Source organism: Blennius ocellaris, assembly GCF_963422515.1.
Source record: "Blennius ocellaris genome assembly, chromosome: 1".
Classification (NCBI taxonomy): Eukaryota; Metazoa; Chordata; class Actinopteri; order Blenniiformes; family Blenniidae; genus Blennius; species Blennius ocellaris.
Genome location: NC_137650.1, coordinates 11,483,373 through 11,503,830, shown reverse-complemented (window position 1 = coordinate 11,503,830; position 20,458 = coordinate 11,483,373). Strand labels below are relative to the sequence as shown.

General features: G+C 38.9%; 1 protein-coding gene across 1 annotated transcript; it reads right to left on the bottom strand.

The window, feature by feature from the left end:
• Positions 1-209: 209 nt before the first annotated feature.
• pepd (peptidase D) lies at positions 210-17,488 on the bottom strand. Its single transcript, XM_080496163.1, has 15 exons — positions 17,459-17,488; positions 14,769-14,952; positions 14,424-14,551; positions 13,725-13,788; positions 9,744-9,791; positions 9,452-9,513; positions 9,044-9,088; positions 7,376-7,451; positions 5,875-5,921; positions 4,792-4,860; positions 4,058-4,135; positions 3,693-3,841; positions 3,168-3,352; positions 1,676-1,867; positions 210-617 (listed from the first exon to the last, which is right to left on the bottom strand). The coding sequence occupies exons 1-15, from the start codon at positions 17,473-17,475 to the stop codon at positions 474-476; spliced, it is 1,488 nt and encodes a 495-aa protein (XP_080352289.1). The 5' UTR covers positions 17,476-17,488; the 3' UTR covers positions 210-473.
• Positions 17,489-20,458: the final 2,970 nt, after the last annotated feature.

The following is a 20,458-nucleotide window of genomic DNA, read 5'->3' as shown; positions in this document are numbered from 1 at the left end:
TACTGAAACATACTTATGTATAACAAGTGCTTCAGAGAATGTCCTGTGGTAAAATAACTCACATTTTCTATGTAAATTCATTTGTTTCTGCTCCCAGATAACAGTTTTTTTTTCTGTCAAAGGATACTATTAGAAATGATAATGCAATAATTGTGCTTGTATGTAATTTATTTCAATGACTTAATGAAAAGAAATCTTCTGCACACTGATGCAAATCAAACTCTTTTATTTCTATTTCAGTTTTGTGGCATTTGTTGTCAGCAAATGTTAACAAAGAGGAACATATAAGAATAGAAAAAAGAAAATAGAAAACTTTCTCCCCAGGAGGTCAAAACAGTTTTCCCGTCCCTTAAAGTAACATTTGCTAACACTGATCCGAATTTTTAAACGGTTTTCGATAAAGATCCTGATTATGAATAAGACAGAGAATGTGATGGTGGAATTGATTGAAGCTCCGACTTGGGTCCGGTTATTTAGAACTGCTCGCTCTGGACCACAGGGCTGAAGGTTTTATCCGAGTCGGCCATGAAGGCTTCGATCTCCTCCACTGTGCGAGGGACGCAGGTCAGTAGCTCCATGCTCGTCGCCGTCACTGCGATGTCGTCCTCGATGCGAACCTGCAGAGAAACGGATCAGTGAAACACAAAAGCAGGAGGAGCTTTTCTGAACATTTTCCCCTGACGTATTGAATGTAGCACAGCTTTTATAAGATGTAATGTTGTCGACTCTTTTTAACAGTTATGACACAATTAAACCATTATGGCTCAAAATGTTGCCTGAAACGTTCAAACAAATAATGTGTTGTTTCCCCAAGTCTTAATCAAATTAAATTCACCATCACAACTCAAAACATCACAACATGAAACCTTCCAGACTGATGCTTTTAGACCAGGAGTCTGCAACCTGTGGCTCTTTTGCCCCTCTCTAGTGGCTCCCTGAACATAAAAAAAAAAAAAAGATGCCTAACATTTTAGTCATTTTTAATGAGTTTTAACTCTGGGCTAAAAACGGATATACTAAAAAGGGGTTAAAACTCTATAAACATAAGAAGAGGGTGAAAAAGCTGCTAAAACAAAAACCTAAAATTATTTTTTATTTCTCGCAAGAAAAAAAAAGGTTACAAATGGGGGGGGGGCCACACACACATAATAAAAAAAGTCAAAATGGTTAAATCAGCTAAAATGTCAAACATGTCTGAAAAAAAAATGGTGGAAAAAGAAAGTTGAAAACTAACATGTTTACCATCATAAATTGTATTTGAAACACCATAAATTGCAACATAAGATATAGTTTCTGTTCATATATAGCCTAATGTTAAAGGTTAAATGTGTTTCGCGGCTCCAGATAAATTTGATATGACGGAAATGGCTCCGTTGGTCAAAAAGGTTGCAGACCCCTGGTTTTTGACACAAGTGAGCAGCGGATGTTCCCGTCAGTATCTTTCTCTTTTTGTACCACATCTTCAATGTGAAAAATTCCCCGAGGAGTTCCGATGGTTCCCATCCATGTCCTGTTGTGTCCAGCAACAGAGTCGCAGGGCTTTTAAGTTGATGCTACTTCTCTACCAATGAGGCATCTCGCCTTCGCCAACACGGCCGCTATGAACCAAACGCTATTTTCAGTGCATGTCGGTCAAAGCCACCAAGCGGCCAGTCAGCGGTTCGGCCTCACTGACCCCTCCGAAGCCGCGGAAGCGAGCCAGCTCCTGGTTGTTGATGAAGCAGCTCTGCGCAGGGTTGGCCAGGGCCTGATCCAGCAGGTGGTTGATGAAGTAGATGCCGGGCTCCACGGTGAGGACCATCCTCTCCTGCACCAGGCGGCCCATTCGAAGGCTCTTCAGTCCAGGCTCGGGGATGCGGTCCACTCCCTACGTGACGGGAACCGTAACACAGATTCACTGTTGAGCACAACCTCCACATGAATAGTTTTCTGTAATGGTGCAAATAATGAAAATATCACACTGTTTTACTCGGGCTTGGGGAAAAATGTGGACAACATGACGGCATCCAACATTGAAGACGAAACATTTTGGGCATGTAGCAGCTGGTTGTAATAACTCTTTGGTTCATCATGTTAGCAATAGTCCAACTAAAAAAAGACTCTTACTATTTGATCCTACAAAAATCAGTAATGTGAAAATAGTTTTTTGGGGGTGGGTAAAGATACCTCTGGCTTGGTGCACTTTGCTCCACAGTTAAAAATCTGTATTCATGTAAAAAAAACAAATTTAATTTCTTAATCTTTGCATTTGGATTATTGGAGAAATTCTGGATGCTTCTTTGAAGTGACGGGACACGTTGCATTACTTCACTGTGAAGTCATGTAGAAAACAGTTTGAATCCAGAGTTTGTGGAGTTTTGTCTGAGATTTAAGTGTCCATTGAACATCTTTTCTGTGTCTTTGATGCCTCCGTGAGACAACTGTACGCAGAAAGCAACTTGGCATTTAATATTTTGAAGCAATTAGTAGCACTGGTGGCAGACCTGATGTTTACATGAAAACCATGGAGTGGAAATGGCATCATTTTTGCAGTTTTGTTTCATGTTCAGACAGCAACATGTTGATAATGTCTCGCTTGTCATGACTTTAGTTTATTATTCAAAATTAGTGGCAATGAAAAAAAAACAAGGGAATGGGCTTTAAATGTCCTCTTCAAGTCTAATAATCAAAATATTTGTGGATGAGAAGCCAAATTATATCTTAATGTCAGACTTACGGCAGTGAGCCAATAAGCTGCTTTGTAATATCCCCTTAACACTGAGCCTAGTTTCCTCGCTTCTTTCGACTACTGTCATTTCCTGCCATGCAATTTCCAGCAGCTTCATAAGGAATGTTGTGGCTGAACTGTCTTCACGATTTACACGTCAAAACTGCCTCGTTCAAAGCCTCCAATCGCAGCATGAGACCATCCTTGTCAGGGGTCAGACACCTTCTCCTCGGTCCTGCCCTCGTTCTGAACTTGTTTCTCAGTTTGGCCTCTTTTTGTTCCCCTCTCACTTCTGCACCAGCAGCTTTTTTAATATTGATGATGCATCAATATTCCAGGAGGAGAAACGTGTTTTTTTTTTTTTTATCTTCTGCTGTCTGGAGAGTTCAAACTACTGTCTCCTGCTGCTGTTTCAAGTTACCAGGAAGTTGATCTCAGAGATGAAGTGGTCTGTCCTCACCTCGGGGTAACCGCCCACGTCGTGCACATCGATACCCAGCAGGTGTCCCAGGCCGTGGGGCATGAAGACGGAGCCCAGGTGGACCTTCAACATGTCCTCCACGCTGCCCGTCAGGATGCCCACCTTCACCAGCTCCTCCAGGTGAACCCTGTCAGCCAGGCGGTGCATGTCGGTCCACTTCACTCCTGCCACACCAACGAAATGCAGCTTGTTCATCTGTTGACGTTGGCCATAGGTGTGAATGTGTGCGTCTGTCTCTCTCTGTTAGCCGTGTGATGGACTGGTGATCTAATCCTGCCTTTGACTTCGTCTGAACAGGCTCCACCTACCTGTTCTAAAAGCAACATATAATATAGAAAATATAGTTTTTAAGACCTTTGTGAGCCTAATGTCTTCAATATAGTCAGACAAGAACCACAGATTTTCAAAGTACATCAACAGCAGGTTGAATTTTCAATTCCTCTCCTCTCTTCCCTGTTTGTGTGTCTGTAACGTGTCCTCAGTTCAACCTCAATAGACGATGACCTGGTTTGATGGCAGCCATGACGGCGCGGGAGGATTTCAGGACAGCCTGGTAGATGGCCCTCTGGTCTGGCGTGAACTTGCCGTTGGCGGGGAAAGAGCAGGTGATGTCTGAAGTGTAGCAGTAGTACTCTCCGCCCATGTCGAACAGACTGCAGGGGAGCAGACGCCACACAGCCCATCAGGTCACATTTAACATTTGTACTGCAACAACCAGGCAGAAATGAATGCAACACTGGAAATCGCTGTATAAATTAACGGTAACACTGAATAGGTGTAACACAAAGACTGTGAAAGATTTTAATTCTGGTACAACGGCTCCTCCCTTAGGAGAAATCCTGCAATACCATGAAGTGGCTGCAACTCACCACATGTCTCCATCTGCAATGGTTTTGTCATTCGGAGCTCCAGCATGGCCGTAGTGGAGGACTGAAGAATTATCTCCCCTGAATGTAAATAAACAATAAGAAAAGAGAAATGGAGACAGAGTATACACTTGAATGAATACAATGTTATCAAACCTAAGAAACAAAAGGAACGTCGCTACTAAAATCAGGATTTCTATGAGTTTGTTCTATATAAAGCATTTCTACAAGCAATTTATGAAAACGTATTTTAGTTCCTTATTTTAAATATCCATTGTGTCAAATTACTGTAATATTTAGAACTTTGACTTTGAGAGCCATTGCTTTCCAGAGAGGTCTTTTAATTGTTTAAATATCTTATTTTGAAAGGGAAGATGAATCATCCTCTGATGACTAATCCTGTGTTAGAAACACTGTGCGCGTGGCCTTTTATACAAAAGGCCAAAGCACAATTAGCAAAGCATCTGACAATCCTTCATCCATAATGATGCTGTTGGCTGATAGTGAGCCTGCTAGAAGATGTTAGTTTAGCTTCAGCGCACACGGTGCTTCAAACAGAGAGTAGGAAGGTGGAGGAGTGGTCGTCTCACAGAGGGAGACGGCATTTGATGTTCTAGTTTCAAATCTCCCTGTAATCCCATTAATAATACATTATGTGCCCCAAGTCTTCATGCAGGCAATAATAATAATACAATTCTTTCATGAAAGCAGGACGATTCGACAGGAAAAGGCCTCACGTTCCACAGATGCAGGTGTACGAGGTGTGGCGCATTCCTCCTTTGGTGTAGCAGTAGTGCTGGAACAGACTGCAAACCGACAAAATAGTGCTACGTCAGACACAGAACTGCAGTGACAATCATTACCCGTCAACAATGTCAGGCCGGCAGAGATCAGGGGAAAACTAATTGCTGAAGGACTTCCTCTGCTCTTTTATTCACACTGTGGTTTTTCAGAATTCATTCAGCTCTAAATCGTCAATCATCACATAGATAACGAGGCTGGCGGCCGGCAGCTCCGCCACAGCAGAAACACTACAAAGATACAAAAATGTCCAGCTTTACTTCAGAAGTTACAGACGGATGATTATGGAGCTAAATCCAGGACAAAAAGTTTGTTCATTAAAAAAAAAAAAAAAAAAAAAACCAACTTTATCTGAAACTGAATGTTCACGGTTTAATTTTGACTTTTGGAAAAAATAAAATAAAAACACTATTAAAATAAGTAAATGAATTAAAATCAGTGCATGAAAAGTTTAAATTTTTTTTTAATGTAATTTGATTCAACTCTGGCATTCTTTTAAAATTTAATCTAATTTGATTCAGTTCTGGAATTCATTTGATACAATAATTTTAATTTTTCACTCTTAATTATATTTTAATTTGAGGTGTTTTTTTGGTTGCAGGTTTTGATATATATATATATATATACACACACGCACACCTTAACTGAAGTTAGGTGAGGACACAGATCATTTTACCGGCCGTTTTGGACAATTCTTACCAATTCTTACCAATACATAAAAACTAACATAACATAAAATATTCCAGATTGTTGAATTTAACACCCATGCTTAAAGACATTGTTTGTACATGTATGTGCAGCACAGCATCATTGCACACCTAATATTTTGCATCATATAAAATCAGGACATGCAGCAGGATCTCAACTTGCTTATTTCACTGCAATTCTATTACGACTAAACCCAATCGAGCGACTGTTGAATGTGTCTGTCAGGATCTAAAGTTCAGTTGAATGAATGCTGCTTTTTTCACTTGTACTGTAAATGTACTCGTAGACACCAAACCACTTCTGCCTCTTACCTCTCCATTTCATATTCCTTAAGTCCCGGTTTCACGTGTTTCATGATCTGCAGATGAAGATTGGATCTGATCAATAAACATAGTATTTTTAGAGAGATCACTTTCGGGTTTTTTAAAAATTCATTTTTGTTTCTATGTAAAGCGGCTTTGAGTGTACTATACAAGTTTGAATTATTATTAATTTATCAATCTATTTGCACCTCCACAGTTTGTTTAAAAAGCAAAACCATCGTAACTAATCTATTGGAATGGTTGATGGATGGTTCATTTAAATGGCATTATTGAGACTACATTTGTGGTCAAACTGTCATAAAAATACCCTTTGGATGTTAGACACTATCCTTGTTTGAGAGTTGAGTGTGCAATGCCTGTCGTATCCCTTAGATTGAAATATTGTTATAGAATATCCTTTTCAGTATTTTCTGTAACTGGAAGTTGGTCATTGACGATGTAACTGCACTTTTTTGCCTTCAGCAACAAGAAAATGTGTAATTGTGCAATTGAGTTGCTGGTTTATGTTGAATTTAATCTGCCTGTCGCTCAACACATGAACCCAGCAATAGCAATAGGGTTGTCATTCTTCCCCAAAAGATTTGCATAGATATACTGTATAAAGCCAATCTTTAAATTAAAGGACCATACACAAAATCTTTTTGTCGGGAGAAAAAAATTACGTTTGTGCTCATTATTGACATCCTATCCATTTTTTTGTTTCCCATTTGTTTCAATTAACGTATGACAGGTGGCTTGATCAGGAACTCTCTTTTTTTTTTATTTGTTATATAAACAGGTCATCTGGGAAAATAAGTTACAAAATGTGAAGGTCAGACCACAATCTTTTACAAATAATACAAGCATTTCTTTTAGTGTGTGTATATGATTAAAGCTGAAACGTAAGGGGCATTATTTGCAGGACTGTTACAAAATAAGCCAAAAAGATTTGAATAATAATTGTAGATTTGACTCTCTGATATACGAGTTGGATTGTAAATAAAGTTGGGCCAAATGAACAGGAGCTCCAGTTTCATCAGAACTGATTGATGGTCACACTTGTAACAAGGGGGGGACAGGTTGAAATGATTACTGAGAACTTGTGTTGAATAATGTCAGAGGACAGATAACACTGCGAGGTTAACTGCCCCTCAACCCCTGAAGAGGTTATTCATAGTGATAAAGTAAAAGCCAGCACAGAAGTAAAGTATTAGTTTAATGTTATAGCTCATTGGTCAAAAGCTTATTCCGATAACTGCAGACCTCCGAGCAACTGCGGGAAGTTAAAATCAATAGTTTCTAAACCATTTACAGCCTCAGAGGATCTTGACTTCCTCAATCTTTTAGTGGAGTTTTAAACTCTCAGAGGCTTTTATTTTTTATTTATTTTTTTAGGGGTTTTCTGTTTGATTTCTGCTTTCAACTGTTGGCTTCGTTCTTTTCATTGGTCCATAAATGTAAACGAGTGTGATCTTTTACAGGTGGTCTTTATGGCAGAGAAGAATCTCACCATTTTGTGGGCTTCACTGGAAACTCTGTTGGTGTAGCGCAGGACCTCCAGCTCCATGTCGGTCTTAAGGAGGCGGCTGCAAACACAGAGAAATAACAGGTGAGGAACCAGCTCTGATCACTCACACCGTCAGTACGCATAGAAAACCAGACATTATATACAACAGTTAAAAATTTAATGTTAAAACCATTCAAAATGAGCTCGATATCTTGGATAAAATGTCATTACAGCAGTTCAAAGGTCTTTGAATTGTGCAGCAGAATTACTGACTGAAGTTGGTCAACTAACCAACAAGCCTCAGTCTGATCAATCTCACAGTATCTGTCACTATCTGTAGCATGTAGCGACCAATAATGTAATCATTTTAGCCCGTTTAACGTAATAAAGCTCGTGATGTAATAACTTGCCATTAGTGTAATAAGATTTGAACCATTACTATAATAACATTTTGCCTATAATGTAATAAGTTATTATTTCTTGGAAATGACTGGTTCATGTCTGATTTTGTGGGGTTTCCTTATGAAAAATAGATGCAGTGGATAGGACAGTCATTTTATTCATTTAATGAGAAACATACTATGCAACGTTGTCAATTGTGGTTGTAAAATCTTTTTGTATTTTATTACGTTATGAGCAAGTTATGTAATCAGCTTTATTACATTCGAATGGCCAAAATGGTTTTGTTACTGGCCATGATTGCATTATTGGTAGTTGGCGTCTTTCCTACAATGAAGTACAACTCAAAGGGCTACAAAGGCCAAAGCTGAGCAACAACAGACTAAAAGCAAACTGGAAAAACTCTGATCACAAATGTCTATCAAAAAAACCAAACCAAAACTCCTTGTAGCCGTCATTTGTTAAATACCGTTCCCTTAATTTGAAGATCATTCTTAGGAACACAACACTTTTTTCCCCTTTCTTTTTAAAGATTTGTTTCTTCCATCAAATTGAAAATGATGGGACATTTTACAATTAAAAGGTAGAATGTCTCAGTTTCTCCACCTCAAGTTTGTTTTATTGGCAATAAAATATCCTTTCCCATTTATATTTTTGGTGGCCTACTCAGCTGAAATGGACCCTTACAGAAAGCCTGTGTGTGGACATACAATAACATGCACACGGTCATTCCCTGGCCTTATGCAAGCAGCATAAACACAAGTTTATTTTTCCTTTGTTCATAATTGAATAAACCGCGGAAGAAAAGTTGAGGTCATGAAATATAACACTAAATGTTTTAAAAAGGGCAAAGCATGTTATGTTGGTTTTTTTTTTTTTTTTTTTTTGAAAAGGTGCCCAGTGAGCTGGGTCGAGAAGAGGTGGCAGAGGGTTCAATCCAGCTCTGCTCCCCTGGAGGTGTGTGCCTGAAAAGCGTTCCTCTTTATTTGAGAAAATGTCAATTCATCTGGAGGGTGCAAACTCTAATGCCAAGGACAAGCAGGCAAGCACGGAGTCCATTACAGGCATGCAGACCGACTCCTGACTTTAAGAGGGGGGAGGAAAATAACAACCCAGAGAAACAAAGCCCTCCTCCATGTTTGTGATTGCAGACACACAATTACCAGCGCTGTGAGAATCTGACTGAAGACACCTTTACACGCTCACAGGCTTTATCCTCATCCAAAGACCGACTTCTTCAATACTATCATATCGCAAATGTTAATTACTCACCATTCCACAATGACCGGGTGCAGGAGAGTGTTGTTTACTTGGAAGCTGATTAAAAGAAGAAGTAACGAGACAGAACAATATTTAATATGATGCAAGTATTTGCGAGCCTTTTCAAAACCAGTTGCACGTAAAGTATGTGGATAAAAATGGTAAAATTAGTAAATGTATACGTGTAAAAGAAGAACGAAGACTGGTGCGAAGGACAAACAAAAACCAATGCTATTAATTGACTGCTAATAAGAGAAGACAGATTGTTTGTTTAATTAAATTACATTTCAAATTAGGTTCATCACACACAATCCGTTTGCAGCAGAAGTCTGCTGGTTATAAATGGAAGAAAAAATAAAAAACAACCTCTCTAAACAAAGTATAATTATGCTAATGCAAATAGATGCCAATTAAACGTACCGGCTAATTCCTTCAAAGGAGGCTTCTCGGCTGGTGCTCCCACTGTCTGTATTCTGTCCTCGCTGCAGGAAACAGTTGTTTCGTCACCACCAAGAGCATTCAATACATGTAGTGATTATTTGTCTCTGGATTAAGTAAATGTATTTTTTCTCATATTGGAAAGTTAATAATCCTAAAACTACCCATCAGCATGACGAGCGGTTGAAATCTAACCTAAAGCACGATGCAGTGAGGTGAGAGCGATTCTGTGAGATCCTCTCACTGTTCTCATGCAGGACTGAGTGATTCGTACCAGTGTGAGGAGAACTGCTGGCTTCAGGTTGGCCAGGACATCCGCGATCTGCACATGGGAAATAATAGCAGGAGTCAGACACACATTGGAGCCTCACAGACAACCAGCACCTCTTTCCTTCGATTCAGAGGCAAGCAGAATAAAAAGGTCACTGAGACGGACGCCACCGTGCCTCCATGGCCTCTCCGGTACTCAGCAGCTCAGTGACGGACAAAACTCAGGAGGCTTTATTACCCCTCTGCCAACAGCCTAAATGTCATATAGCAGATCTGTGACTCACTAACACTGTGGTGATATTTCAGCACAATAAAAACTCCTGAAACCTTTGCTTTCGCCAAAGAAACTAAAAATCTACATCGATTTTGGACACGAGAAACGCTTTTGAAACGTGGACCCGGCCTGCGATACAGCCTCTTTATTTGTACATTAGGTTTAAATGTTCTGGTAAACACAGTGAAAATAAAAGATAAGGATCTTTGTAGCTTCTGTGTAATTTTAAAGAGTTTTCACAGTCATGGTTACGCGTGTTCAGATGTGCAAGTCTGACCAGGCTCAAAGACCTTGTCAGTCTACAGTGAGTCAGGAAAGTATTCACACTTTTTCCTCATTTTGTTATACAGCCTTATATGAAAATTAATTGAATTCCCTCTTCCCACAAAATTCTGCACATAATACCCCAATAGTTCCTCTTTTTTATTTTGATTTGCAGATTAATAAGTCACATTCACAACATTTGATGCAATTTATTTGTAATAAATTTACAAACTATATCACAGTGCAACAGAGAAATGGCTGATGGGCAATGTGCAACTCTTTAGTGCGTCTGCAAAAAAAAACAAAGGCTCTGCGTCACCTGTGACATTGCCTTGTAGCTACCAACTATGTAATAATTATGGCCATTTTGAACGTAATTAAGCCAATGATGTAATAACTTGCCAATAGCAAAAAAGATTTCAGCCATAATTGAGAGAGTGCTGCAGCATGTATCCTCAATGCATATGACAATATGTGCCATCCACTATACATATTTTTGATTAGCAACCTTCACCAAACATGCAAAAAACTTGTTTATAAGAAATCCAGCCATTTTGATGGATTTTTTTTTAAATTGTAATTTTTTTTTTTTTTATACAATTTTCAATGCAGTTGATACTTTTTAGAATGATTTTTAAAAAATGTTACTCCTCAATGTAATAACTCAGATTATATTATTGGCCAAATGTTTTTTATGACAAAGGGTCACATATCCTATTACGCCATTGGCAAGTTATTACATTATTGACTTTATGACACTTAAAATGTCCAAAACTATTACACTATTGGCCATAATTTCACTATTGGTTGTTAGATCCCTCTAAAGGTGGAACAAGAAGCAGAACAAATGATTCTGCCATCCTCTCTCCATGCTATTTGCAAAAAATCTGTGTGAACAAGGTAGAAGATAGAAGATGTTTGATGTTTACAGGATTCATAAAATGAATAAGATTTAGTGTGCAGCAACAGCTAAAAAAAAAAAGTTGAGTAAAAAAAGTGCTGAGGGAGGGACTTCACATCACATACTGTATATGTATATATTGAAAAATGTCAGGACAGCCCACAAAACCCTACGTGCTTTTTTTTTCTTTTTTCTTCTACACACTTGGACATACAGTATGGATATCTAATATACATTTTAACACTACTGAAAAAATGTGAATATAAATAAACAATTATAACATTCAAAAACACTTTTTAAAACTTTCTTTATAATGTAAATAATACAAAGTGTCATTTCTGTTGAGAAATACATTTGTACACCCCCACATTTAATCCTACCTGAAGTGGCTAAAATCACAAACAGTTGTATCGCATCAGGCGCACGTGATTATAACATCGTAACTGAGTATTTTCAAGGAGGTTTGCCTTATTTAAACTTCCGAAAAGAAGGAAATATTGTTCTATTTTAGTGTAGGAAGCTTTGTCACCTGAATGCTGAACAGATGGAAAGAACTTTGACTTCTTGATGACGGTATTGGTCATTAACACACAGTCACAACATTTTATTCTACTAATTTGATCCTGTGGTGTTAAATAGCTGCTGCCTGATGATCTGCATGTGAACTTGTGACTGATGAGGAAATGTAACACCTCAGGCAGGTGTGGAGATGTAAAAACACCTGAAAATCAGCAGGGTGAGTCATCCACACTGTCACTATGGAAATGAGGGAAAAAATAGATGTGATCACAACAAATAGAAGCTTTTCAGCCATTTTTTTTGGCACCGGAAAGACTTTTTTCCCCCTTAAACTGTAGTCTAAATATATTATTTATTATTTGACAACATGCATGCTTCTAAAATAGCTCTGGAGGTGTCAGCCCACCAACATACAGTTTGTCTCTTGCCTGCTGTCAGCTCTGATGGGCTGAACTGCTCCCACAAACCCTGACAACAGGAAATTATGACAGCCTGAACACGAGCGAAGGTTTCTCAGTCTGAGCTGGAAAGTGAAGAGCGAAAGACAACGGAGCATTTACTGAACTGATCGGTTAACTATTTTGTGAAATAAATAACGACTCGATAAGTTCCCCATTTCTCCTGAAGTGCCTCGTTGTGATATCCACACTTGACTGATGTGTTGGCTCGCTCTCCGCCCATGCTTTTATCGCTGTTTCCACATTGACCAGACGTCACCATCTTTGATGTGACGCCTCGACGCACGTCATAACTAAACGAAGTATTTACATTGACACGTCACCCCAGCATTAAAAAAATGATCCAATTAGCTATCATAATATTTTATTCTCTATTACTGGAATCGGCATTAGTCCCACAAAAGATCCATGTCGGTCGGCCACAGAATGTGACTAATGATCTTTGAATATTAAACTCAGATTTGTTCACTGTTCAAATTAATTGATAGAAGTTATGATGAGCTCTCATACCCGCCACATTTCTTTTTCATAATGTTGTAGACAATCCAGCCCGATTTAGAATTCTCTCACCATTATGTACATAAAAGTACAGACATAATTACCATGCCTGATCATTTCTATTAATCAGAAAGCATTCTGAGAATTCTTTTAATTTCAAGGCATTAATGCAATCCAAATCTGCTGAGTTAGCAGTGAATTTATCAAAACACTTTATATTGACCGTCATGACTGTAGAGCAAACTTGTACTTTATATTGCTTGGTTTTTACAACAAACATGACATCTGAGGACTGAAGACTCAAATACCATTTTCCATACCTGAGGCATGCAATACCTCTCACACAACAAGTGTGATCAATTCTTGAACCCACATTTAAGCCACACATGGTTTTGCCTCACTGTTGCTCTCAGTGTTGCTTGGAAGATGCATTCCTTACATTTTTTAATTCAAACATACGGTCATAAATAGATGCTTTTACTTTGAAAGAGAAAGCAGTAAGACTATAAATAACCTGAAACCATCATACCTGTTATACTTATTATTGTACATTTAAGTACAGTTTATGCATTTAGTTTAACTACTTTTACAAATACATTTAGTCACCTTTTGTTATTTATATATATATATATATATATATATATATATAAATAAATCTTTTTAATGAATTTAAGTCAACATCTTGCTTATTGATGACAATTTCCTTAATTAAAACAGTTGAACTGATGACTCCACATTTGTTCTAGTTTTCAATCGTAGCTCGTTGAGATGAATAAATATTCTACTCCACACTGGAGGTCGCAAAAGTCCTGAATAATTAGTTATAGAAATATTAAGCTAAACAGCAGAAACTTTCTGTTTAAACTTCAAAAAAAGAAGGCCTGCTCAGAAATGTCGCCAAGTAGCTCAAATATACCAAGACGTCTTTCATGTTATAAGCAGTCTCTGGAGGCATGACTGTCCCTTGGTTGTGACGTCGCGACTTTGTGACTAAACATCAGCGTTCAAATGCAGCACAGGAACAAAAAGGTCAAAGCACAACAGGTGACCAACAACACCACACGGACTTACGTCACAGGTGTATTGCACCTCATCGACACTGTATTTCTCCTTGAAGTGCTCCTTTGGAAAGATCCTGTCAACAGATAAAAACACAAATTAAAAAAAGAAAAAGCACGAACAGCTGGGATTTAAGATGAAACAGCTGGTTTGCAAAAAACACAAAATGTAGCTCAGCTGTCCAGATCAAACCTGTGCACAAGGAGAAAATTGTTTCGAAATCAAATTTTTTTTTCACTTATTTTTAAAGGTTCAATAATCTCACTAATTATTTCACGCACGACCCAGCAGTGCCAGTCTGCATCAATCGCACAAATTAGTTCACAGCAGCTTTTTCTCAGCTCCCAAACAATGATCATAGCTTTTTTTTTTTTTTTCGATTTCTTGTCTTGTTTAACTCACCTTTTGTAATAGCCAAGTCCAACACGGGCAATAAATGTAGCTTGTTGCTGATATGTCCAATTTATTCACTCAATTGTTTCGCGTGAGAATACTTAGAGGTTTTTATATCCGTGTCGACTCGTCTGAGGAAGTTTGTACAATTACAAAAATATAAAATCTTGCATCATTCTCGCCTTCAATTGTAAAAATAAATAAATACATCTTTTTAGAGACCATGACACTCAGGTTTTTCTTTAAGTTCCAGCTGTGAGCCAGCTGCTGATCATTCTGTGTTGTGTGCACAGCTCTTTGAGGATTACTGAGACTCACTCTCCCATCCAAGTAGCATAGCTTTCAGGCAGTTTAGGAACAAAAAGGATGGATTTCCCAGAGTCCACATCAATGGCCCCGTAGCAGTCGGCCTCCGTCACTCCAAAAGCCCAGTGGAAGAAAGACTCCTGCACAATTGATAGAAACAGTCACAGCTTTAGAGAGTGTTGGACGAAGTATTACCAGAGAAATGTAAAACGAGTATATTCTGAATGATGCCTGTTTAAAAATCAATTATGTCCTGACTGCTCATGCTGGACCACAGTACCTGAGGATGGCACGGTCTCATTGCTGTTCAGGAGGGACATAGATAAGAGAATGAATGCTGAACTACTGACCACTCACCTGCCTGAAGAGGACATCTGTGTCCGTGCAGTATCTCTGCTTCTGCTCTCCTCCCTGCAGCACCACCACCGACTTTGGCACCACTCCGTCTTTGGCTTTCAGCCCCTGGCACAGCCGGCCGCGGTTCTCGGCAAAAAGGGCAGCAGACACCCGCAGGGTGTCGTTACCCAGCCAGTAGACAGGTCTGAAAGGACACACAGACAAAGGATGTGAGTGGAGTGGCAGCTGGAGAGACTGATGTTTGATTGGAGGGTTTTGGGGCGAGATTAGTGCTGGCCTGTTTGAAGAGAACAAACCTGGAACAACATGCTCGAACCAATGCAGATCACCCATGTCACTGACTCTGAAATTAATACATTTAAACTGGAGGAAAATTAGGAAATTGAAAAACTAGGAAAATCCTTTTTTTTTTTTACATTTTCAGTCAGAACTGCAGTTATTGTCTTTATTACATTTTTCTAAATGACAGATATCTGGTCCAAAACTGGGATATTTTACAAGGCAAACTCAATTTGAACAATCAAAATGCATTAGATTGTGTGACAACGTCACAATACTGCACTGCTGGATTTTATTTGATCCACATCACAAAAACATTTTGCTCTCTATCTCTGTCCTCTCCTTTTCTCTCTTCTGTCCTCTAACCCCAACTGGAGCAGCAGAAAGTCTCCACCCCTGGTTCTGCAGGGTTCTCCCTGTTAAAAGGGAGCTTTGCCTTTCCACCATCGCCTACGATTGCTCAAGTTGTTCTCCAACTGTTGGGATTTTCTCTGTAAAAGTGCATTGAAACGACTTCTTTGTTTTTGGTGCTAAAAATCAAATTGAGGTAGCAGTTGTTGCACAACCAAATAATGTCGAGAATCTGTTCCTCATTTGTTTTATTATCTCCTTCAGTTTCACCTGCTCACGACTTTATTGTTCTTCACTGAGTTAGAAAAACATTGTGTGAATGCCTCCGCGTTTCACTTCCTGGTCGACAATGTGCTGCGTCGCACTTTTATAGTTCTTCTGTAAAGACAGGTCACATCTTGGGTGTGGCTGGATCTCAATTATTTAAACTTTATTCATATATTTTACCTTACATGAGGTGTAGAGAAGCATAAAATATATCATTATTTCTGTCCCTCTCAGGCCAAACCAGAGGTTTTTCAAAATGATTATTTACATGACATCCATTTAAAATAGTTTCTGTTGGGAAAGTTTTTTGACCAAAAAAACCCCAAACAAACTCAGAAACATCCTTTCTCTTTTCAGCTGGAAGTGAAGACCTGGAATGTTTTGAGTTCCATCTGGAGCAAATCCTCTGGGATTTGGTCAGTAGATTTCAGCCTGAGGAGGTGAACCACAGCCCAGCCTGCCTTTAGAAACAGTTAAGACATAAGATAGACGGCTTTGTAACTGATAGGTCCGGGATCTAAATCGTGATCTCTGGCCATGGCTTCGCTGATAAGATTAGAAAAAAAAAACCCAACAAAAAAAAACATAACTCGCCATCTGATTCAGCGTGGACCGAACCAAAGGTTAATCCACAACCTCGGTGAATTATATGGTTTAAGGTTTTCTGTATTTTAGTCACACTGCTGCCAGTTTTTCCAGGTATGACTTGTGAGGAAAGATCAACATCACAGTGGACGTAGCAAATGTTGCTGTTATTGAGTTAAAATTAAAAAGTAAACAAATAACAGTGCACTAAACATCCCAAGCGACGCCTTGCATGTAAAAAACAAAAGCCCTCATGTAATGTTTGACCATATCAGTGAGTTACTCATTGAACCATGTTAATGGTTGTGGGCAAGGTTTGATGCATTCAGGAAGATTATCTGATGTTTAAATGATTGTTGTCACTTGTTTTGTTTTTTGTGTGTGTGTCTGTAATCTGTCCCACCAGTTTCAGGCAGATGTACAAATGCTGACTGCTGACATTTTTTTGACGATAACAGCAGATTCTTGAGCAGCTTTATCTGAGGGTCACAATTAGATAGTCTGTAAAATACAGAACCTGCTGTGTTGAGAAATACAGAAGTGAATGTAGATTTGTAAAATTGATGACATCCATAGATTAGGACACATTCTCAAAACCTTTAACTTCCAAATACATATATATATTTTTAAATAGAAAACAAATATAATACTATATTAATTAGTTGTGAAGACTTAACCACAATCACACATAGATAAGCAGCACAAAAATATGTAGCTTAAGCATGTATTTCTGTAGCTGAGATATCCACCACATTCAAGAATATACATATAGAAAAAAAGTCAACTTGTGGTAATTTTACTAAGTTGAAATAAGGTACCGTAAGTTGTACTGATAAGATCACATATAAAACGTGAGAGTAAGGGAGTTTAACTATTTATTGCTGACTGTCATCTCAGATTTGAGCGCTTTTATTTAGAGAAGTAAAATAATGTTTTATGGACGTGTTCTAAAGGAATATGAGCATAAATACATTGTTTATTCTTGTATTAGAAAATCACCACAGACTTGTTTAACTATCACAGCTTCACAACTTAACGGGAAACCTGCCTGACAAACAGTCCGCGCGCACAGCGGATTGACGTGCTGACGCGGTAACGGTACTGGAGCCCGCATGACTCCGTTCATTACACGATCCCGGGCAAGAAATATCAGGCCCATTTTAATCATTCACATCGCGACCGTTCTTGCATTAGAAAGCTGAACTCACTGTGGTGCTGCAGCCATGATGATGCCACGATCCAGACTGTCATGTGATGACAGGAGTCACGTGACTTATACACACCCCCGACTCGGCGTCCTCCGCGATGCGTTCAATGCTTCAGGAAATAATAGAATTTCAGGTACATTGTACTCTAAGGCTGTTTTTTCCCCCTCTTTTGGTTTTTTTGTTATTTTCATGCGGTTTACGACAATGCCAAAGAAATTCATCGTGATTAAGAGGATTTGATAAGTGATATGTAAAAATACATTGGAATATTCCAGTCAAATTATGCTTCTGAACAATCTAACGAAAAAAAAGACGACAGTCCGTAAATGTAACACAATGCCTATAAAATCAACAATGAACAATAATGTAAATTAAAAATATATATATATCATGAGTTCTCAACTGTTGTTCACGTTTTTGATTTGATAATTCAAGCAGCTGTTTCAAATTTGCTTTTAAAAACAATTTAGATACATTAATTATATTAAATTCTGAACTGGGTGAAGATGGCTGGATGGGTTCATTCAATTTAGTTTGATTTAATTTAATTCCATTTGGTTTAATGGTTAACTCTCTGACATCACAGTGAGAAATTCCACGTTCAAATACTGGCCAGGCCTGTCTGTGTGGAGTATGCATGTTCTCTATGTTTCCTCTGAGTCCCCTGCTTTCTTTCCACAGTCCAAAAGCATACATGTGGGGGTAACTGATTACCCTAAATTGCTCCTATCTTTGACTGTCAGTGTGTGTGGTTGTCTGTCTCTTAGTATTTGCCTTGTGATGGGCTGAGGACCTGTCCAGGTGTCCCCTGCCCTCGCTCAGAGTCAACTGGGATTGGTGCTCCGGGACCCACAGGATTAAGCACTACAGAAGATGGATGGATGAATGTTGAAGTGAGTAAGTATAGGAAGCCTTATTGTTGTACAAAAACACAATGACATTTTGTTTGGCAGCATCTCTCATCGCAGCATCACAGTCACAGAAGTATAGATCAAAAGGTTAAAAGGTGACATAAATAACAAATAATAGCGTGGTAAAATGTTACACAATTATAAAGTGCAGTCACTAAAAGGTTAAAATGCTATATACATAATAAAGTGCGGTCACAGGGAATCATGTTTCCTGTATCAGTCTCTTCACAGCCATGGGAAAGAATCTTTTTCAGTCTGTTAGTGCAGGCATTCATAAGGGATATGCCAGACAGGAGGCTGGAGAATAGGTGGGCTGGGTGGGCGTGGTCATCATGGATATGTGGCCCATTGGAAAAGATGGCTGGAGAAGATTTCCTCTCTGTGTGGGAGTAGGGGGCTGATGATCCACTGAGCCGTCCTGATAACCCGTTGCAGTTGTTTCTTTCCTCGCTTGAACTGCAGCTCGTATACCACACTGTACATCCATAGGTCAGGACATTCTCTACTGGATTAGAGAATGGATTAAAAAACAACAACATTGAAACAAGTTTTTCAGCAGTGGTGGAGGGAGTTTGTGCCTCCTCCACGTCCTCAGGAAAAAGAGATGCTGCTCGGCCTTTTTGAATTATGTGGGTGAAGTTCACAAACCAGCCAAGGTCCTCTGAGATAGAGACCCTGAGGAATTTGAAGGTTATGGCCCGATTGGACCTCTTTCCTGTATGGTGCCTCGTCAGTGTTGTTTATTAGCCTCACAGTGGTTGTGTCATCAACAATTTTAATGAAGATGTTGGAACTGAGGGTGGTGATGCAGTATTGAGAGGACAGTCGGGACAAGAGTGGACTCAGAATGCAGCATTGAGGAACATCAGAGTTGCGGATGATGGTGGAGGATGTGGAGATGCCCATCCTGGCATGCTGAGGGCTGTTAGTCAGTAATGTCAAGAGGTAAATATTTGATTAAAAATAAAATTGCATAGGAATTAGACTATACAATGCACAATAAATGTGGACATCACGCAACTCCTCTTTCCTTTGGTTGGGGCGACATTTTCTGTTAAACATTAAAGAAGTTCAATTTAAAAAGAGCGATAGGGTAATTAAGACTTCTGACCTTGTAGGGTTACTTTGATATTCTGCTTTCTTTTCTTTCTTCTTAGTTTCTTTGCATCATGTGCTGACAAAGTAAAATGATCCTCTTCCATGAATATGAATGAGCCCACACTGAGGAAATTGATAGAATCTCACCATAATCTGTAATCTATTGGGGGCAAAAATGTGTTTATATTTTCTCATGCATATCAAGCAGAACAATATAACTTCATTTGTTATTCCAAAAGGTTTAACTGGTGTTTGGCCAAAAAAAAAAGAAGGTTGTTATAAGAGCAGTGCATTGTTAGAGCTGGTTCCTTAAAAAAAAAAAAAAAAAAACATCTATTCTTTAAATCGAGGGTGTCAAAAATATGACCCTCGACCAAAAGCAACTTTCTACAAGCTCAATTTCAGGCCACAGAAAAAGCTCACAGCATGAAGATGACAAAAACAAAATCTTACCTTTATTTGTCAAGGAGCTGCAGATACTAATTTATTCAAAAGGGATCAGACTGGGGTCACCCAGTGATGCAGTGATTTTCTCCTCATTGCACCTGGTTTTAGTCCAGGTCGGGCTGTGTGCAATGCCTCTCACACAGTCCATAAACATGGATTTGAGGCTAATTGGTGACTTAAAAAAAAATGCCTCCCGGTGTGATTGTGTGTGTGGCTCTGTATTTCTTTGCGCTGCTGTCCAGAGTGTACCCTCACTTTACCTGGATCAGCTCCAGAGCCATTTCATCAGCTCCAGAGCCCCACAAACCGAAGTTAGAGAAGTTGGATGGCAGGGACAACACAACACATATACTGAAGGATCAATTATACAGCATCAATGTGACGGTGATTTTGTGAAAACATGCACAAGTCTGAAGAAATCTGAGAGGCCACAGGCTTTTTTCCAATATTGGCCTGAAAGAAACATTGCCACAAAATTGGATTTCAAAATTGGATTTCAGATCGTTCATCATATTCGTAAATCTGAAATAAGCTCAGTCGCAAT

Coding starts and splice junctions, on each gene's coding strand:
- pepd (XM_080496163.1), bottom strand. Junction 14,552..14,768: donor CAGATGTCCTCTTCAGGCAG/GTGAGTGGTCAG, acceptor TCAATTGTGCAG/GAGTCTTTCTTCCACTGGGC. Junction 4,136..4,791: donor TACACCTGCATCTGTGGAAC/GTGAGGCCTTTT, acceptor ATTTACATTCAG/GGGAGATAATTCTTCAGTCC.